At 39.7% G+C, this 26,551-nt stretch overlaps 1 protein-coding gene across 5 annotated transcripts in view; it reads right to left on the bottom strand.

Annotated features, from left to right (window-relative positions):
* Positions 1-26,551, bottom strand: part of ltbp3 (latent transforming growth factor beta binding protein 3) — a 51,342-nt gene that overhangs the window by 12,300 nt on the left and 12,491 nt on the right. For all 5 annotated transcript variants that reach the window (XM_023342577.1, XM_023342579.1, XM_023342580.1 and 2 more), the window contains exons 2-15: positions 11,669-11,938; positions 10,300-10,463; positions 10,111-10,216; positions 6,095-6,181; positions 5,882-5,998; positions 5,108-5,263; positions 4,355-4,444; positions 3,252-3,265; positions 3,109-3,175; positions 2,815-2,886; positions 1,569-1,697; positions 613-744; positions 394-522; positions 158-277 (exon numbers count right to left, since the gene is read on the bottom strand). In XM_023342577.1, coding sequence (XP_023198345.1) covers positions 158-277; positions 394-522; positions 613-744; positions 1,569-1,697; positions 2,815-2,886; positions 3,109-3,175; positions 3,252-3,265; positions 4,355-4,444; positions 5,108-5,263; positions 5,882-5,998; positions 6,095-6,181; positions 10,111-10,216; positions 10,300-10,463; positions 11,669-11,938 — 1,653 coding nt within the window. The remainder of the gene's footprint in view (positions 1-157; positions 278-393; positions 523-612; positions 745-1,568; positions 1,698-2,814; positions 2,887-3,108; positions 3,176-3,251; positions 3,266-4,354; positions 4,445-5,107; positions 5,264-5,881; positions 5,999-6,094; positions 6,182-10,110; positions 10,217-10,299; positions 10,464-11,668; positions 11,939-26,551) is intronic.

Here is a 26,551-nt window from a genome sequence, read left to right as displayed (position 1 = left end):
GCTCATTAAGAAATACTTGGTAAGATTTTGAGTTTTTGCATTGTTTATCCACATTTTCTCTATCTCCTTACCCTGACAGATGCATCCATTTTACCTCTCAGACAGTTTTTACACAAGTATCATGTGATATTTCAAATAAAAATAAACAGACACTCACCATAGCATATGCCAGCATGGGCCTCATAGCCGGGTAAACATGGCATGCACTCATATGAGCCCGGTGTGTTTTCACATTGCTCGTTAAGACAAGCATCCGGACTCAAACACTCATTAATGTCTGGAAAAAGACCAGATTTATGCTACTTATTTCAGGATGAACAGAGGGATTATTATCCAGATTATTAGATGATTTGCATCACCATCCATAATGTCAAAGTGAAACTGTGTTTGTACCTTCACAGGCTGGATAACGGTGGGACTTGCTCCTAAAGCCGTTTTGACATTCGCATTTATAAGAGCCAGGCAGGTTGACACAGTGGCCCCCGACACCGCAGATATCTGGTTTATGGCATTCATTTATATCTGTTACACAACACAAATGTTACAGTAAGATCTGACAGCATACAGAGGAGAAAAACAAAACAAAACACAGAACCGCTTTGGATTTTTTACCTATGCACTTCAGTCGCCCATGCTGCACCATGTGTTTATAACCTGGCCGACACTGGCACTTGTAGGCTCCCTCTGTGTTGACGCAGCGGCCTCTGCCATGGCCGCACGGCTCCGCGTCACATTCATTATCATCTGAGAAAGGAAAGAACGCGAAGTCAGTGTGGAATGTGATCAAGAAGTTAATAAAACTAGTGCTGAATATTCAAAACAATTAGTGGAAAAACTGCAATCTCAGAGCACATTTTGTCTGAATGGTGAGTTTGGTAAAGACACCTTTTTTTCATCCAAAGATTGTGTTCACAGCTCAGCAGAAGAATTAGGGCACCAATAATGAAAATGCAAAGGTTATATGAGTTCTGCACTGACTTGCAGGTACCTGCCTGGCCCCCCACAAAGATTTGTCTTTCATTCACAATCTAATTCCTAAAAGATTTAAATAAAACCACCAATAAAAAATAATAAGCAAGTCTCCACAGGAAAACTCATTAACCTGGAAAAACGTTAAAGTAGTGAAAGCCATGTCTGCATGTCTCTGCTTGTGCTTAGGTATTAAGTAAGTTTAATGACATTTACTAACAGGCGGTTAAGTTAAATATATTTCTTGCTCTAAATTCCTTGATTCTCCAATAAATAAACACATAATTATAGGTGATTTTAAGCAATATAATGTGCTAAATTGCTACCAGCAAACCACTTACTTAAAATCTTTATTGTATAAGGTGTGGTGAGTGTTTGTATATTTTTTACTTTGGTAAAACCTGGTCTAAAATCATGATCCTAGAACCAGTTTAATGTCAAAATATGCACTGGTGTTGTTAGTAAGAAGATTTGAGAGAAGATTCACTTTTTGTCCAAAATGTAATTTTTCTGCAGCTCAACATTTTCCCTTTTTTGTCAGGAACAGCAAGAAAAAAGAAATTAAAGTTTGCTTGGTTTTCTCTCCCAGCGTCTCTTACCCTCACAGATGTTCCTCTGCAGGTTAAGACGGTAGCCGGGGAAACAGTGACAGATGTGGCCGTTCGGGCTGTTCTCACACTTCCCATGACCACAAATGCTTCTGCTTAGCCCGCACTTATCTGTCTCCGCTTCAAGGGCAAAGAAAAGAGACCACTGGTGTTAATTCAATGCATCTATGTGTGCATGTACAATGCAATGCAAAAGGATTGAAACAAGAATTATACTTTGCTTACATTCTTATGCCCTGATCAACAATTCTCTTTCAGTTTTTTTAGGAGTTGTACATATTTTTACTCCTCTCATATATCTAGATCTATGACAATATGTTGCAGTGACATTAGGAGCAGAAAAACTGAAAGGCAAAAAGAAGTGTGATGTCTAACTATGAACACCACCAGAAAGTCCTGCCTCTTAGAGATAGTACAATAATCCAACACAGATTGTTAGCGAGTGAAAAGCTTACATTCAAAAACAGAACAACTTTTACACTACTTCACAATCATGCACTACTTTGTATTGCTCTGCCACAATAAATTCCCAATAATTACATGGATGTTTGTGGTTGTAAGAGGACAAAAAGTGGAAAAGCTCAAGAGGCATAATTATATCTTATTGATATTTGCACTTTTACATATTTGAAATTAAGAGACGCCACTGAAAATGTAAGTAGTCTCCTATGAATGAGAGATAATCAGACAAATTATATCAGATTAGATTGATCAGATTTGGCATTGGTTTATCTTTTGGGGATGTTTTCTTCTTATGGAACAAAATCAGTGTTAATACATTTATTTTAAATGTTTAGCAAAAAATAAAACTGTAGTTGTGGCAGCTTTCATTGCACACAATGTGTGTGAATGAAGCCTTCAGGCTGGTTCATGCTTCGTGTTTGATGTCACGTAACATGCACAGTGACCAAAAGCATCAGCTAACTACAAAAGACATGCAGAGAAATTTGCTTCGTGTTAAACGTCGGGTTTTGGAAATGTGAGGTTAAAAAAAACAACAAAAAAAACACAAGAGTTATCATTAATGGTATTTACTGCAAGAAGGAAGTCAACATGTCATCGGTGAGAGACGGCGGCGAAGCTCGCCATGGTTACCGCCTCTCACTCTGGGTGGGTTTGCGGAGTGCTGGGTTTCCCAGTTTTCAGGCGCATGAAACATGAACCAGCTTGTATTGAGAAGAGAGTAAATAAATAAGAAGCGACTCTTATGCTGGATTGGTGTTAAACTCACGTTTACCTTTAGGGTCTATTTCGAAGGGGTCATTGCCTGGGGGGATTCGGACGATTGGCGGAGGAGTGGGTTTAACAACTGTGGATCCAACAGAGGAGAGATGAACCAGCAACCATGACATGTTGATCTTTGGTCTTTGTACTCCACAGAGGCAACATTTATTTTCAATCTTCTGTCAGTTAGCAGCAAGAAAGAAACATTCCCCTCATTGTGGCAGCTAATGGTACATTTAGTAACTCAAGACATTCAAATGTTACTTGCAGCACGTCTAATTTTCTTTGTGAAAGGGGGAGCGTTTACCAAGCACTCGCGGTCGGGTGGTGCTGACAGAAGTCTGCTGCACCGTGGTCGGCTCCGGGGGCTTCTCCTAATCACAGGAGGGGGAAAATATTTCATGCCAGTGAAAGAAAAAGCTACATCTGCAAATAGAAATGAAATCTTACCGTCACAAGTGGTGCTGAAAGGAAAAGTGGTAGAGTGAGGTTAAAACGATGAACCTCTAATAACAGGATTAAAAGCTTACAAAGCAGAGATGTTGGACATATAAACAGTCTTGGTCAGAACTTTAAATGCATCCATTATGGGTAGGAACATAATATTGACACTGGCCTTTTAATTACACTTTTGTTCTTCTTTTAGGATGGGATGATAATGCAACACACACCTTAAATGTCTGTAATGTTCCTGGCAAAAGTTTAGCTGGAGATTTAACCACACTTCTTTCTAGAAGTTGTAGAGCTTATTTTAGTTTTTTAAGTTTTACATTTTTAGAAGACTTCACTTATTTCCGGTACGGTCAGGCCACAACTACTTGTACCCATTCTGAGAGCACTTTTCATGTCCATTTAGGATCACCGTCCTGTTTAAAGATTATAAAACAAAAACTTTCTTCTATATTGGCAGAATCTCATTGGATGGATATTTGAAGTTTGCTTTCCTGTGAACAGCGTCACTGGGGTTCGAGCAGTTTCTAGATCCAGGCAGGAATGGGCCTTGATGGTTTCGACATCATTCTTAATTTTTCCTTTTCTCTCCTTTGTCTGACAGTTTGAGTCAAACACGAAAACTTTGATACAGTTACATGTTAAAACTGATCAATGATTCCACGAACACATCAGAACAACTTTTTTTTTATTGATAAACCAAACTAAAAGGAACCTTTTGGAAAGTTTTTATCTTCATCTCACTGAATGTTTGTGTCTTAAAATTAAAATTTTTCTTCCATGTCAGAAAAGGAACCGATTTAAATAAGCTCTGCCAATTCTACTTAGAAAAGTGGTTGAATGTCCAGCCAGAAGTAAAGCAGAAGGCAGCTGATGGCTTCAAAAACAAAGTACGTACATATTTGAACCTACGTGTGTAATTATGACCATCATACATTTAAAGTTGCACATGCAATTTGTGTTTGACATTAAATTATTCCACCCAAGAAACAGAACAGTACAAATAAATCACAAAGGGGAACATCAACATAAAACTCCTTCCTGTGACTGTATGAAAGCTTCTGACGAGCAGAATGAGAATTTATGAAAGTTCAAACACTCACGATGGAAGATGTTGGGGGGCAAGGCCACAGTCTCTGTTATACTTTGGAGATAGTATCCTTTCCCAGCAGGGCAAATCTTATTGAAGGCCACTAAATACAGCATGAGGAAAGACACAAAGTTTAATTGTTATTTGATTGTATACAATTACACTGATTTGACAATTATCTCTAGAGAGAGTCTACTATTTGGGATTTACATAAAAATAAACGTTGTGAAACCACATCTGGATGTACAGCAGTGAGGCAAGATTTAATCCACATGAACATATCTCCAAATATTAGAGAATTTAAAGATAGAATGTTGAATTTTAATTGAACCCAAGCCAAGAAAGCCTTTATTTATCTGACAATATCCAAAATGGCAAAAGATACTTAGATGGAAACTGATGGCACTGGAAGCTTTGACTCTTCTTGTTTAAATAAATGAAACATTCATTTTTGAAAACAAAAAACAAAACATACTGTATTTAGCAAAAAAATTAATAAATCGGCATGCATGCAATAGATACAGCTTTTATTTTTCCAACAGAGCAATACAATATTTCTTTCAATGAGCTATAAAACAACGAGTAATAACATTTGGAGCTAAAGTAAAAATGCAATCGATTATTTAAAACTCAGGGAAAAAGAAAATCTAACTTCTTCAACAATTTACCAAGCAACAGGAGTCAAGAAATGTGGAGGGAATTAAGCTTCATCTCTGAATGAGCTGAAACTTTTCAGTGAACATTATTGCTATGGCGACTGACTCACCTGTGCCCACCTGAGGACATCTCTCACATTTGTGGCCCCAGGCTTTGCCCACCGTGCAGCAGCACATCTCCTGGGTGATCTGGTTCGCCAGCGGGTGCTCGCAGCCCCTGGCGTCAGACGCCAACAGGAAGCACTGCGCCTGCTCCGGCAGAGACTCTAACACATGATGCGCTTCGGTTAAAACAGTAATAAGGGAGCAATATTGTTTACTTTACTCTCTACCCACAAAACTCTGCTCTCACATCTTCATTGCTTTCATATATGCTCAGCTCATTCCTTGAAAATAGTTTCTTGCAGTCAGATTTAATGTCTCTTGCACAAATATTTGTTGTTCGTGTTCGAACTCCCACCTCTGCTCTCTTTGATAATCTGGTATGAACTGTATTAGCACAAAGAGGGCAGTGACACTGAAGTCACATTGTGTTGAAATCTTTTCAAGAGAAAGCAAAGATGAATGCTCCAAAAAAAACATGATCTCCACAGAAGATGTTAAAGCACAAATGTAAGATTTAAACAGGAGCAGAAGATATTTGCAGACAAAGTCTCACTTTGCTCAGCAAAATGCCTTAATGTGCAGAGCATATTTGTCAGCAAGCTACTCTTTGAGCATCAGAGAGGAGTTTTGAGCAAGAGCAACTCAAAATATTTGAGTAAAAATAAGGAATTTGCATTAATACGGAAGATTTATGATTATATATTTTTTTATTTGAAAGAAAAAAACTAATAGAGAAATTCGGCCTCAGTAGTTTGAAGAGATATCATGTTATTTCTTACCAACGCATCGATTTCTCTCCAAAACAAAGCCAGATTTGCAGGAACACTTGAAGCTGCCCAACGTATTTAGACAATCTCCGTTCTGACAGACTCCTTGCAGGGTGCACTCGTTGATGTCTTCACAGTCAGGAGGAGAGAAGCGAGAATAAAAAGGTTACGCCGATTTCTGCAAGAGATCTGGAAAATGACACGGCTAGTGTTTCGAGTTCTTACCTTGACAGTGAGTGCTATTAAATCGCTTGTAGCCTTGTGGACATGTAGAGCCGTATTCTTCCACAATGGTGTGTTTGACCGATGCATCTGAGGGAGGAGGAGACAGAAGATCCAAAAAATTAGTTTCTACATCTTACAAAACTCCTGGGTGTGAAAAAAAAAGCTTTTTAAGATTTCACACATGAGCAAAACATTTAAATTGAAATCTTTAAAGATAAAAAACAGCATCGATTCAGGCTCGCACAAAATCTATGTTCTTTGCCACACATAGAGATACTTGTATAACATTTCACTGGTGCAAACAAATCCAAAACCAATGTTTAAATTAGTAACAGAACTCCTTTGCTTTTGATTCTTTCAGAGGCTTGTGGAGGCCTGCTGGCTTACTAAGGGCTGAAATGACAACATTAATACACTTAATACTTATTCAACTCTGTCCCTGAGTTTAGGAAGCCACATGATACCTTTCATTTGTTCTCCAGTTTTTTCTGCACAGTTAATAAGCATACTGCAAAGAAAATGTTTCTGTGCGTAGTCAGGATTGCCTTTTAACTGCAAGATTTTTAGTGCAATTTCATCTTATATTTCAATTTTATGTAAAAGCCAACTTTTGATTATTTTGACATGCCTTATAAGAAGATTTTCTTTAAAAAAGCAGCTTCCATGAAAACCAGAGAAGACTGAGCTTCCAGGAGAATAAAAAAGCTGCAGCAGCTTTTTTAGACATTAGTGCCAAAAATAGCTGCATGCCAACAGCAGCTTTTTCAAACCTAGAAGGCAGCATAATGTAGAGTCTGAAAAAGAAACTGGAAAATTAGTTTTTGTCTTTTCAGTTCCTGTAGTAAATGTTGTAGCTGAAATCGATACTCCACTCCAGCCAAACGCCAATTTTCCAGACTTTAACTGTCCAGTTTTGGCAAGCTTCTATGAACTGTAGCTCATTTAATGTTCTTAGTTGGGACAGATTACTGTGACTACTAAAGACTGATGAAGTACAACAAAGGTAAGAGTGAGCCAGGTGTAAAAGTCAGAGCATGCCAACATCCCCATAATGCAGGAATGGGCACTAAACTCCGGTGAGAAGCAAAGATGTTGAGATCATGACTTAGTTGGAAACCCTGGAGACTTTTGAAAACATGCAGGACGCCGGCCCTCGAGGACCGACTTTGGATGCCACAGCTTTAGTTGAAGCAGTTTCAAAAGTACACCCCCTACAGGTATGATGACAGCAGAGACAGCCTGTAGAAAAACACTCAACTCTATTCATACATAATATAACTTTTAAAATGAGCAGGACTCATTTGTTTTAATCCCTCTTTACTCTGAAAGTAGTAATGAAAATCTAGCTTTTAGATCTATGTGCAAAGAACGGCATGTGGTGGAAAAAAAATAGTGATGTCAGCATCATGGTGAGGGGATGCTTGTCTCAATCAGGAAGAGAGAAGTTGATCCGGGTCGGTAAAAGGAAAGAAATTAAGACTTGGGGGAGAAATTCACCTTCCGACAGCCAGAGCTCCAAAAGAATGGTTCAAATCAGACAGTCTTCATGTTAGAAGGGCCCAGTCAAAGTCCAGACATAAAATCAAATTAGCAATGCTTTAAAATGTACATGAAAAAATTTTTAAAACAAGAATGTTTTCGAGAGGCTCTGTGAAAAAACAGCAGCAACTTTGCAAACAAAAAAGTCTTACGTCTCTCTGAAAAGGGAAATACACTTTGTGACTTCTAGATCGCATCTTCTTGGTTTATTTTAGAAAGAAAATGAGTGTGGTTGAGCGGTTTCTATACTGGGTGCTTGTTCTGTTACCACATTCATCCTCTGACATCATGTTACTTATTTTCCAAAACTACGTCTTTATGTAGTAAGCTATCTTTTCCCTTTGTTTCGTTTTTTATTTTGTTCCTTTCAAATATAAGTTTTATTCAAGCCTTTGACTAAAAAAAAAAGTGTTTATTAAGGTCTCAACTCATATAGTTGCTTTTTCTTCTTACTGGTATTGCTAAACGAGAATCTTTTTTTCTATAAGTGAGTAAAATATTTGAGGCAGTTTTATTACTGAGCTGTGGGAACACTGCACATCGTGGAAAAAGAGAAGAAAAAAAAAACTTTGGAAATGACGGCGAGGTCATGGCTATTTTTACAGAAGAAAAAAAAGGAGGAGAGGTTCAACAACGTGCACATGAGTCACAAAAGTGACAGCAGTGTGTGCAGGAGTCGAGTCATCTGCAGCGCCAACCAGACTCACGGTGTCAGGTTTTCGTCAAAGCCCGTATTGTCTGAGCCAGCACCGAGAGACGGAATAATGGCGGAGTGGAAAACGTGAGCGGCCAAGATTTTCCTGAAATCTAATCCTCAGCAGGATGATGACAGTGAGCAGGCGCAGAGGAATGAGCTGAAGTAGACGCATTTCCCCCCAAAATTTATTTGTTTCTGTCTCACTGTCTGTGTGTGATTCCCATAACTTCCTCTGTTTTCAACACCATATGCTATGTTTACAGCGGGAACCACATATTTACATACAGTCTAAGAAAATACACACTTTTCTTTCACTGTTTTTGGCCGGTTGGGATTATGAAAAAAATATTTCTACTGCTAAATCACTGAACTATAAGAGAGGCATTGTTTTAGTTACTTTTACTTCCTTTTACACTTTTAATATCAGAGAAAGACTTAGAGAAACTCCTGTTAGTTTATAAATTGTGGAGTACAAGAATCAAACATGGAGAACTAAGATTTCGCTTTTCAGTTTCTACTTATCAACCCAGATCGACTGGAGAATTTTGAAGTGTAGTTTTTCTTTTGCTGTGCTTGTTTTTCTTTCTTTTAGCTTTATTGTTTTGTTTGCATTCCCTCCTAATTCATGTAAAGCACTTTGAACTGCCTTGTTGCTGAAAATGTGCTATGTAAATACAATTTCTGTACTTCACCTTAAAGAGCATTTTCATCACTTTATTCAAATTCGGAATGTTAAACACACAGAAACGACAAAATTCTTTAAACAGATGGCTTTGAAAGATGCTGATACGTTACTTCACAACATGTGAGTTAAATTAGAGTAAACCTGTGGCTGTTTTTTAAGGCAACACCTCAAGCAACGGAGCATCATGTCTCATAAACAAAGAAGGTTTTGGTGTGAAATGTGTGAATCAAAACCTAAAAAAACAAAAAAGATCTTGTGTAGATGTTGGCTGGAGCTAGTAAGCGGCGGTCATTGTCCTGAGTGGAACTGTGCTAACATGGTCTGACGGACCGCTCAGTGGCGAAGAAGCCATTACTCAAAAAGCAACACGAAAAAGCCAGAAAATCCTTTGAAAAATCACAAATGGATAAGATCTTTTATTGAAGCAAAAATTTAACTGTTGGGCCAGAATAACTTTTGTTACATCTGGAGGAAACGGAAGGAAGCCTGAAGCCTGCGAACACAATCGCAACTATGAAATAAATAGAGAGGTTGAAGGAACAACTCAAGACCAGGAGTCAACCAGAAAGCTGTAGGAATGGGGGAAAAAGCAATCTTAAAAATTGACAATTGTCAATTCTGGAGGCAGAGCTGCAAAGGTGAGCTAGCAAGTTAGCAAATCTAATTCTGTTGCACCACGTCTGTCAGGAGTCATTCTGTTATGAAAAGCTTAAAACATTTGACTCATGTGTCTGTTTTTTTCCAAATTGAAGCTCTAGCAATACCTAAATAAATTCATTTTCTTTTATAAAACAAAAAAAATGTCCTGAACACCATTTTGGTCTTAATGTCAACTACATAGTCACTTTACTGTTTGCTTAGCAGCATGTGAAGCATGTGGATTTTTTCATGAAAAGCAGTGTGGCTCAATGAATCATTATTTTATATCTGAAGAACATTTTCCACAGTTTTTGATTTTGCTGGAATATCTTATTAAAAATGTCCACTGTTAGAGCTGAACTTAAGTACAGTATTAAAATTAAAAATAGGAGTTTATGACATCTGAAAAGATGGAATGGGAACAATAAAATGTATTTTATAGCCAGCATTACTCACTTGGTAATTTGGGGCACTGGTAGCACTTGTTCTGTCCCCAGGAGTTTCCCACACTGCCACAGCAATCCTCCTGATTGGTCAGGACGGGAAGCGGCGTGCTGTTGCACTGAAACGATTAAGAAGCCTCATCAGCGGGTGTGAAGTGTAATATTTTACGGTGGTGACCATGGCATGAGTTTTTATACACACGGCTTGTTTGGGTGTTGTCTCCTGAAAGCAGCGGCCCTTCGGTTTGTGTCTCGGTGGGAAAGGCCGCATTGCTATTTTGTGAGGAGGTTTGGAGTCCGATTGGTCGTGAGGCTGAATGATGACCGAGGTGTCTGGTGTGTGGTGAACACGAACGTTAATCTGCACTGAAAACAGAGAAAAGGAACAGACCGGGTAAAAACGAGACAAACAGCAAAAGCATTTCTTACAATTCTTCACCTTTTGTTAAGTCGCAACTACAAATGTATTTCATATACAGCTCTGTAAAAAATTAAGAGTCCACTTCACTGAACCCCATTGAGAACCTCCTGGTTATTCCACCAAATGCTGATTTCTGGCGGGACACCAGGCTTTACTTGGGCCCCCACCAAATAAGCAAAACATTGCTTATTTATTTTAATTTTTTAAAATGTTTGCATTTTTTAAGACCTTATAGTCGGTATTCAAGCATTAATCTTAAAATAATACATAATTATCAAGTGATATTTTCAAATTTCCTGTCAACTTTAAACATTTTGTAACTCAAAAACACAGCGGGCCGCTGAATGAATGACTGCTCTGGCACACAACCACCAGGCTTAGCAAGTTTTCTGGGGGAAATGAAGCCTTGGCGAAAATTCAAACTGGGAGACTCGACCAGCTTCACCACATCATCTAATCACTACGCCCGACCGCAGCCAATCCGGACCGGAGCTTCACGCCGCTCCAGCCAATCGTCGTCCAAAGACACCTTCAAAAGTCCAAGCTACCCTGGGGTCTTCCTGCTCGTCAGCCGTGCTTCGACCCACCTCCTCCCCTTCTCCACCTTCACCATGAGGGTCGTCCTCCAGGATCCCTTGTGCTCTTCCTCTCCAAGCTCCGCTCCACCACCAGTTTCGGTCCCGGGGGGAAGACTATCCCGAGCTCGCCGAGCAGACCGCCTGCTCACGGCGATCCTCGGCTCACGGTCTTCTGCCGGGTCCAAGCGCCAAAGAAATTGTACCATTAAATCTTTTTAACTGCTATTTTCTTCTCTGTGTGAGTCTCTCCAGATTGAAATCCTGCACTCTGTTAGAAAACAATTTGTTTTTACTCCTAAAACCTAATTTTGGATGAAAAATATTAACAGAAATGAACTGATAATGTCACAAAAATGTAATCAATTTAGTCAGAAGATTGGATATCTCTAAATCAAATTTGAATAAAAACCTGACCTGATTGAGAAAAATGGATGTCATTTTTGGATTCAGCGGTGCAAAAATAGTCCTAATTCAGTTGAAAAAACATAAACTTCCAAAAAATATCTTTTGAAATCCCGTGTTATTTATCATGACAAATTAAACCCAAATAGGTTGCAGTGAGCAATAGTTACCTTCTGATGAATGGTGCCCCACTTGTGACAGGGGCAAGGTGAAAATGGAGTGTGTTTGTGTCATCTGGGTGCGTCCCATGGCCGTGTGCTCCACCAGCTTTTGGCCATCTGGCTTCAGGGAAGCAGGGTACACGGGCTGCCTGTTGCCGTGTGCCGCCTGCGCTTGCTGTGGTGGAAATTGGCAGAGTCGGCCCGTGAAGCCAGGCGGGCAGAGGCAGTGGTTCCTGGAACTGCACACCCCTCCATTCATGCATGTCAGAGGACACACAACTGCAGGGAGAAAGAGAAGAAGACACTCAGAGGTGGAGAAACTCCCACAAGCCACATATAAAATCATCGCAGGCATTACTTAGGATGTGATTTACACACTAACCATTTAGCTTAACAAATGGATGCCTCGTATATTGTAGAGTATGTACATATATCAAACAGGCAGATAAAGAAAAAAACTGGCATAAGTAGGACCATATTCTCTTTGAACTGTAACGCCATAAAAACCAAATCAGCTTGAAGAACTGAAAGGTCCCTGAAAACCAGCCAGGCAAGTGAGAGAGCAGGTAAAGCAATCGATCTGTGTAATGGCTTTATTCTGACATATGGGAAAGATCTGGAGTTCTGTGGGAAACCTGCTGGCTCCAGAGCGCTTCAAAGCGTATATACTACGTATGTACTGCTGTTTTACTGGGTTTTCTCCGTTGTGTTTATTCAAGAGCAGGGCGTTTGAAACTTCAACTACAGAACAGTGAAAGTTAAAGAGCTAAAGAAGGGACGTAAAGAAAAAAGGTAGATTTCACATGCAGATTGAGCTACGTGATACAACAAGTAATGATTTTGTGAATTGGACAAATAAAACTGCGGCGGTGGATTTACTTCCACTCTAATTTAACCAGCTTATATAGCAAATCATCAAGCAACTTTAAATATAAAAAAATGTATCCACCCACCACCAGAGTTCACATTTAAGAAATCAACCAATTATGTCAAACGAAAATTGTCACACCACATGAAGTAGGTTAAAAGATCTCAAAAAGCAACATATCATGGTCCAATTGGAAGAAATTAATTTTGGAGATCCAGCAGAAATGGAGAAAACTGAACAGGGGTAATCCTTCCCTGGAGTGGCAAGCGTAATAAAATTACTTCAAGAGCAAATCAATGACTCATTTAGGTCACAAAAGAACCCACAACAACACTGCAGACCTCAGCTGTTTTAGAAAAGGTCCAACAATGAGAACGATACTGGGTAAAATAAAAACAACAACACTGCTCTCTAAAAAGAAAGGAGGCTTTTATTACATTTACCAAGTAACATGTTGAGGCTCTTTCGAAGATTTTAAACAGGGAAATTATGCTTGACGGCTCTCCAGTGTAGCTGAATTAAAACAAAGATGAATCGGAAAATCTTCCTTCTCTAGTACCACCTATTGGACGGAGAACTACAACCATTGACGATCCACCTACTATTTATTATTATTTAAACCAAACCAAATTTGTAGTCAGTTCTCACGTGGATAAGTTTTTCTTATCTTGCAAACCATGATTATTTTTTGCACTTTTACACTCCTACTGCAAACGTGATTAAAAAGACAAACACAAATATTTTCTCAGAGTCATGGCAAGAACAAGGTTCTCCTTAAAACTTCAACAAATTCATATCTAACCTTCTGAGGGATGCATCATATTTTAAATAATGTTTTTTTTTTTATATCTATATATGTTGTAGAGTCCATTTTAACTGCTTCAAGATAAAAATCAAGATATAAGTATTAATGTAAATTAAAAAGACCTCAGATTGTAAAGGTAAGACATTCAGTTTCTGAAAATCTGTAGTGTCAAAATTTCAGCTCTATGTTTTTCATTTCTTTATTCTCATTCAGATAAGAAAACCCAAAAAACAAATTTTCTTTCTTTATGCTGCAGTGTGCCAAAGCAAAAACTAAATATTACCACCAACAAGTCCATTTACAAAATCTGCTCTACCTTCTGTGCAGCACAGCAGGTCATTTTGACCTTTTCCTTTTCCTGAACCAAAAGTACAGGACTGTATTTACTTTATGTAATCTGAGTGTTTCAAACAGTGTGGATTTAGCTAGTGGTAAATTACAGAATTATACATAAAATTGAGTTAATTTCCCCCTAAATGCATGCATTACAACTCATTTAGATGTGAATAAAGTCCCTCACCCAGACTAAGAAAAGACTTTCTTTGCATTTGGTTTAATAATCAGGTGAATGCACATATTTAGAGCGAGCAAGTAGCTTGGTGAATTTCCCCACTTCTTTCTTCTCTAGTCCATTTAATTTTGCTTCATGTATCACAAAATAAATTAAAATCAACATGCAGATTTAACTTTACTATTTTGCCAGTTTTTCTGATGCCATCTAAAACAATAAAAATATCTTTTTAATAAATACCGCCAAACTCAACAGGTTTATTAATCAAACAATCAAACATAGAAGAGCAAAAGAAGCGAGGATACAAAAGGAGAGGAGGAGAGCTCTTTCTGCTTGTGAGCCAAGTGTGCACACATGTAAGCAATTAGGCGAGTACTGCCGAGGAGTCTGGGCTGCGGCATAATTAGGGGACTGGATCACTTTAAACACGGCAGGGACATCCTCACATGGTCAAATTCAGGCAGAAAGAAGAAAAGAATAACTGAAAACAACCAGCTGCCAAAGTGGAATAGCTTAAATCTGAACACAAGATAGATCATTCAGAAGCAGCCTCTCTTTGCCTGGATGTAGTTCAGTGTCACAGGGCCCTTTAACCACAGAAACTGAGCGCAGGCAACAACACGCAGAGTCAAGAGAGGTAGAGAGAGAGAGAGAAAGAAAAGACAGAGCACCGCAGACTGAAACCTGCCAGCTCAACCCTGTCAGACTTCCTCCGGTTTCCATGGATCGGACTCCGTCTCGGCCCTGGATTCAGAGCAGGAGGAAATTGGGAAAGATGCGGGGGCCGAAAGTGAGATCGCAGACACACATGGAGAGAAGCAGCAAAAAGAAGCAGCGCCTCTTTTCCAACTGTCATTATTACACAATCTAACCCAACTGAGACGGAGGAGATGACAAACTGCAGGCAGGGTCTGGTCTGAGGCTCCGTCTGGCTGGGAAAGTGTCTGTGTAAGACCGGGAGCTCTCATCTACGCTGATGAACACAAGGAAGAGCAGAGGCATCATGTTTCATACTGAGGCTTACAATCTGCTGTGCGAACGGGAATGGGGGTCCCATGAATGAGCGCTTTGATGCACGACCAGTGGAAAAGAAACCACACCACTGATAACAGAAATAATAGACTTCAGGTAACGCTATGCTGCAATAATAAGTGTAATAACTGCGCTGCAAGCTGTCAGTCAGCTGTGTATGAGGGCTTGAAGATGGATTTGGTTTCTTTGAGGTCTTTCCAGTACAAGCAGCCATGGCATGGCTTCAAGACGATCACACTCCATTACTCTTGTTAAATCTATTCTGAGTCAAACATTTTCAACCAGCTACAAGAGTAAGAATGTCTTATTTTTGTAAAAAGTTATTACTCAATCAGATTCTCATACAGTTATCTATATATACGTATATATATATATATATATATATATACGTTATCTAGATATATCTTCTTTTTTTTTTTTAAAGATTTTATTGGCTCTAGTGACCTTTATTTGACAGTGAATTGATAGGAAAGAGGGTAATGAGAGAAGGGGGAAGACATGCGGCAAAGGTCGCCAGGCCGGGAATCGAACCTGCGACAGCCACGTCGAGGACTAAGGCCTCTATATGTGGGTTATGCTTAACCCCTGCGCCACCACAGCACGCCCTAGATATATCTTCTATAACAACCAGGGATATTCATTTACTGTAGTTTGAAAAAAAATTACAAATGTTTAAAGCAGCAATATAGAGTTACAACTTAACGAGCAGAAATCTTCTCATCACTTGTTGCTTTGTTTTTCTTATTTATATGAACAAAGTACGTACATACCGACTAAGAACAGCATAGAAGAAAAAGAAAAACAACAAAAAAGTAATAACAAAACAAGCATCCATACGAGTATAAACATGTGTATTATTAAGAACATGGGAGAGAGAAAAACAAAACAGGATATACAAATAAGCGCAAAAAAGCACCAGTAGATCTTCCTGTATAAACTTTTATATCTAAATCTTTTTTCCCATAAGCTAATAAAAATATATTTCTTAAAACAAATGGGAAATTGTATTTATTAATTTCATTGCTTCCAGTGTTTTGTAAGTGCTTTCTACAGACAAAGATATATTTATTTTAAAGGATAAACGAGTTGGAACTCCTAAAAGCTCAAAGAATTCTTAATATGAAGTACATAGATTAAAAAATTCATATCAAATTGTTTCATTTTGCCATTTTTTATTATGTCATTTCCATTTACATATAGATTATAAAATAAAATAAAAAAGTAAAGCTAAAGCTATCCATGCTTATTATCTTCTGTTTATGTGAAATCAGGTTGTCGGGGTAACCAGTTTCCCGCAGGCACTTCCTGGTCAGAAATGACTTGGAATCTCACCGCAGCTAATTCCCAGGAGCAGCATCGTAACTCTTCAGAACTGCCTTAATTATCCATGTCTTATATTCAACAAGATGTTGCAAACATTCCTCTGAATTGTTGATTCAAAACGTGATAGCATTCAGCAGATGCTGCAGATTCTCTGCAAATTTGCCATTTCACCAGATCACAAACGTTCTCCACTGGACTGAGATCTGGGGTCGTTGGGTTATAGTTTCACCAAAGACTGTTATTTCAGAAAGATGCCATTTTGTTTTCATCTCCAATTTAAGCTTAAATAACAGGTGACCCTACCGCTGCACCTGATGCCTCTATTCTCACATTCTTTGCTTTCTATAAAGTGGTTTTTATTATGTCTGCTTGTATCCAGAGCTACACAAGGATGCAGTAACTTGCACACATACAGTAAATTCTCACTTCACTTCTGCCCTTGTTCACTTCACCCCGACTGCGCACAGGCTAATGTTTTTGGCAGATCGTGCATGTTAGTGGGCGCGCTTGTCTGCGTGTGCTATTAAGTGGAGGGTGTTTCGTCTCCTGAAGAGCCGCTGCGGTTAGCTGACTGCAACCACACTGTACAGTGCGAAAGAGCAGAAAGCCTTAAAGCTGAGATCTGAAGGTTTTCACTGTGAAAATAAAATCATCACCCTGGAGTTCATTAGTAAAATTTACAATCCCTGAGTCACTTGTGGACTTTCCTCCCTTATATTTTCTGGGATTTCTGTTTTTGTGCCACACCTTTGCATTTGAAGATCTAACACATTCCTGAGTCTAGAGGTGGTATGTTATTAAAGAAAAAAAAAACAAAAATCAAACATGCTTAAGAGTTATGAAGTGGTCTACCTGAATGTGAGGCATGAACATGGCCGCCTGGCTGGCTGACGGGGGCAGGAGGAGGGACTTGTGGTTGTAAAGCCATTGAATTATAATGAGCAATATTTTCCACGTGTATTAGTCGTAGAAAAAGGGAGTGTTTTGGTAACAGTTCCATCTTTAGTTATGTTCTGTCTGCTCCAAAGAGACGTGCAAACAATCCTAAATAATTTACTTCTTACGCTTCAATGTGCCTAAAAGCTCCAATGTTTAACATTTTTTGTCCCCTAACACATTTGTTTTTCATGTCAATAGTGCAGAACATATTGTATTTTATATTTAGAAAAGGTACAATGCCGAGAGCTATTACACTGTATATAAATTGCTCTTTTACAGAATATGACTTCAATTAAACTTAAAAGGAGCCAAAGTTGACCATATCCTTGGCTGTAAGGTCTGATTTAATGTATAGTTCCAGCTCGTAGGTATGCTCCAAGACTCAGGAAGTGTGTAACTTTCCCAGAGAGGAGTTATTCAGAAAGTAGAGTGAAGCAAACTGGATAAAAAAAAAGACAGAAAGAAAGGGAGTCTGTTTGTCTTCAAGCTTTATCAGCATCACTTCTCCTGACGTAATCAGAGCTGTTCCTTAAAATGCCAGATTTGCCCACAAGCGATGAAGGATGGAGAGAATACAGATCTGTCTATTTAGGGGTAAAAATGATGGCGTAAAGAAAGATTAAGCATTTAGGAGGAATGCAAAACGAAAAGTGAAATGTTGTTTCAAGTGGGATAATTGTGATTTTCCTGTGAGAAAAAATGTACTTGGCATTCCTTAGCTGTTAAGTAAGCAAAACTGATGTATGTGGCAGGACACACATACACCAACACAAAGTCTTACCAAAGCATTGTGTGCAGAAAGAAAAAAAATATATAAATAAAAACCTGCTTTTGTATTTAGCTCCCTTTATTTTGATGTCCCTTAAATAAAATCCATTCAGAGGTCATCTATTTTGTAAACAGAGTCCACATGTGTGCAGTTTAATCTCAGTATAAATCCAGATGTTCTGGGAAGGTTTGTTAGAGAACATTGGTGAATAAACAACAACATAAAAACTAAGGAACACAGCAGGCAGGTCAGAGAGAAAACTCCTGAGATGTTTAAAGTAGAATTAGGTTATTAAAAAAAACAACTTTGAAAATGTCACTGATTGGCCAAGGAGAAGGACTCATTTCACAAGTATAGTATAAGATAAACTTACAATAAAATATATTTAAGTATTTGACTGTAACAAGAAGGCCTATGAAAACACGATAGAGTGAAATCGAGAAGTAAAGTGCAGAAACTGCTGCTAAAAATGAAACAGAATGACGTGCGTGCGTTTGATGGCAAAAAAATAAACGACTGGGCCCAAAACCCTGAGGTTGCCCTTTGATTCCCCTGTGAAAACACCTACCCACGCTCCAGTCTGTCTGGAGATGATGCATCGCAGCCCCCACTCCACTCCCTCGTCATATTGTCCTCTTTACCCACAGCCGCACCCTCACAGCACAAAAACAACAAATTATAGCTCTACAAACCGCAGCTTGCTGAGTCTGAAATGGCTTCACACAATCTCCAACCGGACCAATGATACAGCCCCTGATCTGGCTCCCGCTTTAGCACAGTCTTCTGGCAGGACTACAAATAGCAAGTCTTTAAGATTCAGACACCAAGATGTGATGTCTTCAACCAGCTTACTTCCACTGTGACTAAATCCGTCCATTCAGAACGGACTGCTTCTTCGTCTGTGTTTTGTCATTTCCAAGATTTATCCAGGAGCTGCTTTTCCACTGCCGCAATATTCCAGTTGTAATATGGCAACTGTGAGGCTTGTTATGACCCGGTTTCTTCAGCTTCAAGCAGACGAAAGGATACAAGTGGTAAAAGTTTTCCTTGCATTAAGTTTTCCGACTACTGTGACATTCCACAAAACATCTACTTCTAATTAAATTCCTCATTAATCCGTCAAGCTGGTTTCAGTACTGTAGGAAACCTGAGACGTTTCTTTTGAAACAAACTAAAAAAGATATTTTGAACCTATTTTTAAAAGCTAAAATCAAAGCTGGATACATTTATCAAAAGCCGACATTAAAATTAGTTGCTTAAATTAAAGTGTATCGTCTTATTTTTTCGTCATGATGCACCTAGCTTGGAGCTAGAAAGAAACACAATGAGACACTTTTTGGTTAAGTCTGTGGAAAGAATAACAGAAAATGTGAGTTGGAGTGAATGCAGCCAGCATCATAAGAAGCACAGATAACCAGTAAGGAAAATATGGGAGAAGATGAAGGAGAAAGATCAGAAGAAAGTTGAAGACCGGGCCAAGAACAATGTTTTCAGGAACATTTTTAGCTGAAGCCACAATCACTTTGACATCATGTTGAGGGGAGGGAAAAAATAAAGACAAGTTCTTTGTTTCAAGGCTATGAATAAAACATAGCATTTGTAGCACCAAAATGAAACCCCATACACACTCATTGCCATTTTTGATAAAGCTGTTACCTAAACATTATTTTAAAATAATAAAAAAAAAAACATTTGAGTAGCATCACTTTAAACATAAACTTACACAAGTCCTACCATTAATTTAAGTACATTTACTTTGTATGGGGTAGGATGCCGGTCAAACGTGTTGTGAGGGTCTGCTGGGAACGTCTGGCGGAATCCCTTGTGAGACGGAGCTTTAACTCCCATCTCCGGCAAAACTTCGACACGGAGGTGGGGGACATTGAGTCTGAGTGGACCGTGTTCCGTGCCTCCATTGTTGAGGCGGCTTATCGGAGCTGTGGCAGCAAGGTTGTCGGTGCCTGTTGCAGTGGCAACCCTCGAACCCGTTGGCGGACACCTTCACGAGGGATGCTGTCAGGCTGAGGAAGGAGTCCTATCTAGCCTTTTAGGCCTGTGGGACTCCGGAAGCAGCTGATGGGTACCAGCGGGCGAAGCGGCATGCAGCTCAGGTGGTTACTGAGGCAAAAGCTCGGACGTGGGAGGAGTTTGGAGAGGCCATGGAGAAAGACTTCCGCACGGCTTCGAGGCGATTCTGGTCCGCCATCCGGCGTCTCAGGAGGGGGAAGCAGTACAGCGCCAACACTGTCTATTGTGGGGATGGTGTGCTGCTGACCTCAACTTGGGACGTTGTGGGCCGGTGGGCAGAATACTTCGAAGACCTACTCAATCCCACCAACATGCCTTCCATCAAGGAAGCTGAGCCTGGGGACTCTGGCTTGGGCTCTCTAATCTCTGGGGACAAGGTCGCCGAGGTGGTTAAAAAGCTCCTAGGTAGCAGGGCCCTGGTTGCAATTCGCCCGGTGTTCCTTAAGGCTCTGGATGTTGTAGGGTTATGTTGGCTGATGCAACTCTGCAATATTGCATGGACATTGGGGGCAGTTCCCCTGGATTGGCAGACTGGGGTTGTGGTCCCCCTGTTCAAAAAGGGGGACCAAAGGGTGTGCTCCAATTATAGAGGGGTCACACTTTTAAACCTAGCTGGCAAGGTCTATTCAGGGGTCCTGGAGAGGAGGGTCCGCCAGATAGTCAAACCTCGGATTCAGGAAGAGCAGTGTGGTTTTCGTCCTGGTCGTGGAACACTGGACCAGCTCTACACCCTCAGCTGGTTCCTGGAAGGTGCATGGGAGTTTGGCCAACCAGTCTACATGTTGGGTGGACTTGTGTCCGGTGTTTTGTGTTTTGTATTTTGTGGACTTGGAGAAGGCGTTCGACTTTGTCCCTCGGGGAGCCCTGTGGGGGGTTCTCCGGGAGTACGGGGTACCAGGCCCTTTGATACGGGCTGTCAGGTCCCTGTTTGACCGGTGTCAGAGTCTGGTCCTGGGGGGGTGTCCTGCCCCAAGTGGAGGAGTTCAAGTATCTCGGAATCTTGATCATAAATGAGGGAAGAAGGGAGATCGAAAGGCGGATTGGTGCAGCGTCTGCTGTGAAGCGGGCGCTGTACCAATCCGTCGTGGTGAAGAGAGAGCTGAGCCAAAAAGCGAAGCTCTTGATTTACCGGTCAATCTACGTTCCCACTGTCATCTATGGTCATGAGCTTTGGGTCATGACCAAATGAACGAGATCGCGGACACAAGCGGCCAAAATGGGTTTTCTCCGTAGGGTGGCTGGGCTCTCCCTTAGCGATAGGGTGAGAAGCTCAGTCATCCAGGAGGGAATCAGAGTAGAGCCGTTTCTCCTTCACGTCGAGAGGAGCCAGTTGAGGTGGCTCGGGCATCTGGTCAGGATGCCTCCTGGACGCCTCCCTGGTGAGGTTTTCCGGGCATGTCCCACTGGGAGGAGGAACCGGGGAAGACCTAGGACATGCTGGAGGGACTATGACTCTCGGCTGGCCTGGGAACGCCTTGGGATTCCCCTGGAGGAGCTGGAAGAAGTGGCCGGGGAGAGGGACCTCTGGGCCTCCCTTTTTAAGCTGCTACCCCCACAACCCGACCCCGGATAAAGCGGAAGAGAATGGATGGATGAATGGATACTTTGTATGGAAGCTTTTTTCCCCTCTATAATCACCAGTGCCACTCATATTGACACGTGTAACACATTTTTACCAAAACTGAAGTGGAAAATAAACCATGACTGGCCAAGGGTATAATTATGATGCAGCACTTTTTTTTCTAAACCACTGGCTACTAAGATAGATCCAGACCCATGTTTATGTTGCCCCAGAGAGCAAAGAAGAGCAAGGAATAACATCTTGGGTCACCATTAGTTTTTCATCTTTAAGGTCTTTACTGGCTAGACTTGGATATATGTGCCCTTACAAAAAAATCCCATGAAATTCACATGTGATCACATGTGGTTCCCATGTTCCACATGTGATAAAGTATTTTGTTCATGTGATCCATGGTTTATTCAACATGGGATCACATGGGATCACATATTTCTCACATGTGCCTTAGCCTATGTGCCTCTGGCATAACTTAAATAAATGTAAAGTCATGCCGGAGGAATAAACTTCAACTTGAAGACAAAGCGACACTTGTATTTCTATGTTAATAGAAATATTTGATAATAATGTCAAGTATACAGTTAAAAAAATAACCAACTGATGTGAAATAAAAGCTTAAAATGCTTTATAAAATAAAATAATACAAAATAAAGTGTTTAAGTCTGAACTAAAGTGTTTAAGTCCACTAAAGTGGACTTGAAGAGTTTGATTTTTTTTTCCCCCAAACAAAAGGTAAGAAATGTTTTACTTGATTTGAATCTCGAGGTGTATCAAAAATGTTTACACCAAAATATAAATCTGGAAAGTAATGCGTACTGATAGTGATGTACTGGTGAACTTTTCCTTAGTACTAAAGTCATGCTAAGCTAACTAAACGTTAACTGAATGCTGGCCGATTTTACAGTTTGAAGGCATCATCTTGAGTCCTACAGCTCCCAAAACAAATTAGTGTGGATTTGATGGTTCAGTGCTTCACTACTTAAACTTTACCTCAGCTATTTTTTTAATGGAGGGCACAACAGACGGCAGCTGGTTTTTCAGTCAAAATTAAAGTTGAGGACCTAATAAAACGGCCATTTCTCCACCCTCCCTCCAAGTCTGGAGTGCGTACAGATGTGTGAGCTCACTACTGTATTATGATGACATTCCTCCAGTTGAAAAATATAAATTGACCTGTTACTGGTTTTAACACTGCGTGATTTTTCTTTTAATTGCCAAGAGAATCATAGTTGTATCAACTGAAGTGTTTTTTTAGCCTGACAAGATAGTCACCAAACAACGTCACGTTATGCTGCTTTATTTAGCAGATCAGAGCACCCCATGTCATTCTGGTCAATTACATGCTAATGTAAAAGTAGGACTCTGCTGTGCGTGGGCGTGCGGGTGTGTGTGTGTGTGTGTACATAAAATGTAGTCAAGATCATAGGAGCTTTGTTTTATTAATTTTTACATTTTGTTCGAGGCCAGTGGTCCAGTGAAGCTCAGATGAGGAATGAATGTAGCAACCAGATCAGAACAGCCAGAGACCTCACCACCTTCAGCACTGGAGAAGGAAATCTCCCCACCTGAGCATCAGCACCCACAGCACCTTCACCTGTGGTTACTGGCACATATAAGAAGACCCCTATACAAGCCACCAATGCCAACATGTGTGTGTGTGTGTGTGTGTGTGTGTGTGTGTGTGTGTGTGTGTGTGTGTGTGTGTGTGTGTGTGTGTTCTAACCATCCTTGAAGACATTAAGGAGACTCAGTGGGTTCACAGTCGAATGCTACAGTCTCTCCTGAAACAACGTGAAGGACCAGTCGCTGAGGTTTTACCTGAGGTTTTGTTTTCCCTTTCTGGACTGGCACTGATGGTATTAAACCCGTTTCTACACATCTGGTTTCGACACGTTCATTGTCGGGTCCTAATTTGGGGCAAATCTGTATGGTGTCATGCTCAGATGCTAAAAGTTGTTTCTGATTCTCAACAGTTTCAAACAGAAGTAAATAAATTGTTGTTTTGTGTACATATATACTTGTCTTAATAGTCTTGAGTCATAGCTACAAGTTTACTTTAGTATGCAGTTATGTCTTAGAAAATTATATGAAATTGACATGTGACCTCATATTCATCGAGAAAAGTGAATAATATGAAGAAATTGGACATTTTCATGGTAAAAAAAAAGGTGGTCCCATTATTTTATAATTGTATATATGTATATCACATATTTCCACATGTGGAAATGTGCTTTCACATGTGATCACATGGAAATCACATATAATTTTACCACAAAATATTCCAAAATCACACATACACATGTGCTTTCACATGTGATTCACATCTTTCACATGTAAAAAGTTGTGTGAACCACATGTGACCACACTTTCACATGGGATTTTCATGGGATTTTTTTCTAAGGGGGAGCATCAAACATCTTCCTGTACCACTGCTTGAAGAAAGTGTTTTCTATAAACAGGCAGCAGGTTTGAGAGTTGATTTCAACCAGCTCATCGTTAATATCAGCCCAGGCCAGAACCACCTTGTTGGTGTCTGACTCCAAGTGGAGCTCTGAGCCCATTACTGACCCAGCCACAGGTCCATCCGTCTGGCCAAGTCAAGAGTCACTCTCACTTCATCCAGAAAACCTTTAACAAATCTGTCTTCAGATATTTCTTGGTCCAATCTTACCTTACATTGGCCATGTCTCTGAGCTCTGAGCATCTTCTAGCTACTCCAAGTAATCTTCAACTAAATGACAGAACTGGGAGGTAATGGATTCCTGATTGCTTCAAGCTTCATTTGAATAGTTTTTCTAAGCATGTTTAGAAAACGTTTGATGGTTCTGTGATCACGCCACAATATCTTATCAATTTCAAAAGGGCTGCATCCTTCTGAGAGACTTTTAGTAATTTGTATGATATTTCAGAGTCAGTTAAAGCTTTTTTTAATGCTTTTGATACGCAGATCAGAGGTAACTAAGGGTTAAGTACATTGCCCCTGGGAAAAATAAGTTGTGGATATAATAAGTAAGATACATACAACAGTTTGACCCCTGGCCCTTATAGGACCTCCGTGTTTTATTGTTTGTAGATGTTTCTTATAGGTTTGAATTCTGTAACTCTAAACAATCTGAGAAGAGTGAAATAAGGAGATTACCAACTTCCTTTAGCGCAAATGCTGTTACCCAACCAGGACTTTTTTCCCATTAGCACATATCCCACAGCATAGAGGAATGGATTTAAAAAAAAAGGGGAAAAGACGGAAGCGTTTTAAGCAGGCGAGCATTGAGGCTTGACCTTAATCCCTCTAAAATGACCTTTGGACAGAGCTCAGTTCTTTGTTCACATCAAGAAATTCTGCAGTCTTAAGACTATTCAAACTCAAGGACAGAAACCACAACGAGTTAAGGACAAAAAAAGCTGTGGTTGTTGTCACAAACTTTGTGACCAGCTATAAACAAAGGGTGGAAAGAAACATCCATTAAAGCCCTGTTTATGTAAGAATTTAGGCTCACATGCCGATGTATTTTAAGGCAACACCGCAACCAGACTGCTTTCTGGACTGACATCATGAAAAAAATCAAGAATTCAGCTAAGACATTAGGAAGAAAACTGCGTACATCCATAAGTCTTGCTCAACCTGTAGCTATAATTTCCAGGTGCCTAAAGGTGCAACATAATTCTGTTCTAACAATTATAACAAGTAGCCCTGACAAGTAGGGCTGTTATTAACAATTATTTTAGTAATGGAGTATTCTATCAATTATTCTAACAATTAATTGACTAATCAAATAAAAACTTTATGAAATAAAATATTGGTAAATTCTACTATACCCACAATATTGATATCGGCCCAAATTTTCATATTTGCGCATCCCTAACAATTACTTTTCTGTAGTTTAGAAAATTAACCTGTAACAATAATAGCTCACTTTCTAAGTTAACCTGAAGAATAGTTATACAAAAATCTGAAATTATATTTTATTTAAGAATAGTAAAGACACTTTTTAAGATGGAAGTGAGAGCGTTGAGCAACATAAATAATCACCTGGCCACAACACAGTGTGCTAAATAATAAAACATAATTTAATGAAGCTTCGAGGCAGGTAATTTACCTTGAGAAGTTTTAATAATCATCTGAGGAATCGTTACAATCCTATGTGCAAGTAAAGTCATCAACGCAATCTGCAGCCATCGTACTGTTCAGGAACGATGAAAATGTTTTTTTGGTGTCAAGCATGCAAAAGACCTTGTGAACATACTCAATGGAGTTGGTAATAAAGTTATTATTCACGATGAAATTAATTTAATACCAACTTGGGCTAAAATGCCACTCAGCCAGGAAGAAGCCATTATGCTGAAAGCAACCCCCCCACCCCTCCAAAAGCATTCAGGAACAAATATACTTATTTTTGGAGTCTTATCATGTGGTCTGATGAAACTAAAACAGAACTGTTTGCTATAATGTTCATCAGTACTTCTGGAGGGAAACATGGAAGCTTGCAAGTTAAGAACACAACCAAAGAGGTTCCAAAGTGGCTTAGAGACAACAAAATCAAGGTTTTAGCGGCCCTCAGAAAGCCCTAATCCCAACCAGATCTTCCAGCAAATCTTGCGAGCAAAGCTAAAAATGTCTGTGTGAACACAGTGGCTTACAATTCTGACCAACACCAGTTCTGACAGGAGGAATGGGCCACAGTCCCAGAAAACTTTGTTGGAGAAAACCAAACCTGGTTGACCCACGCTATATAGCTTAAAAGAGATTTCTACCAACTTCACGGGAAATCTTTGTAAAATGTTGAATTTAAGAAAACTAAAAACTAAATCTAAGAATGCAAACAGCAATAATTGTGCTAATCCAAAAACAGGAAACATTCAAACTGATTTAAAGTCCGACAGGGAGGAAAAAAATATGCAGAGCACAAAAACATCTGGTCTCCATTGTATTTCTGAAGAAAATACAAAAAAAAAAATCCTGATAAAACTCCAAGAACTGTGAGAGGCACTGTGTTTGAAAGTGGTGAGGTTCAACTATCGGTCAGTGAGAAACCGTAATAAT

The sequence above is a fragment of the Xiphophorus maculatus genome, chromosome 11, assembly GCF_002775205.1.
Source record: "Xiphophorus maculatus strain JP 163 A chromosome 11, X_maculatus-5.0-male, whole genome shotgun sequence".
Lineage (NCBI taxonomy): Eukaryota > Metazoa > Chordata > Actinopteri > Cyprinodontiformes > Poeciliidae > Xiphophorus > Xiphophorus maculatus.
Note: the sequence above shows the minus strand (reverse complement) of the source record. Positions and strands in the feature narration are given on the sequence as shown.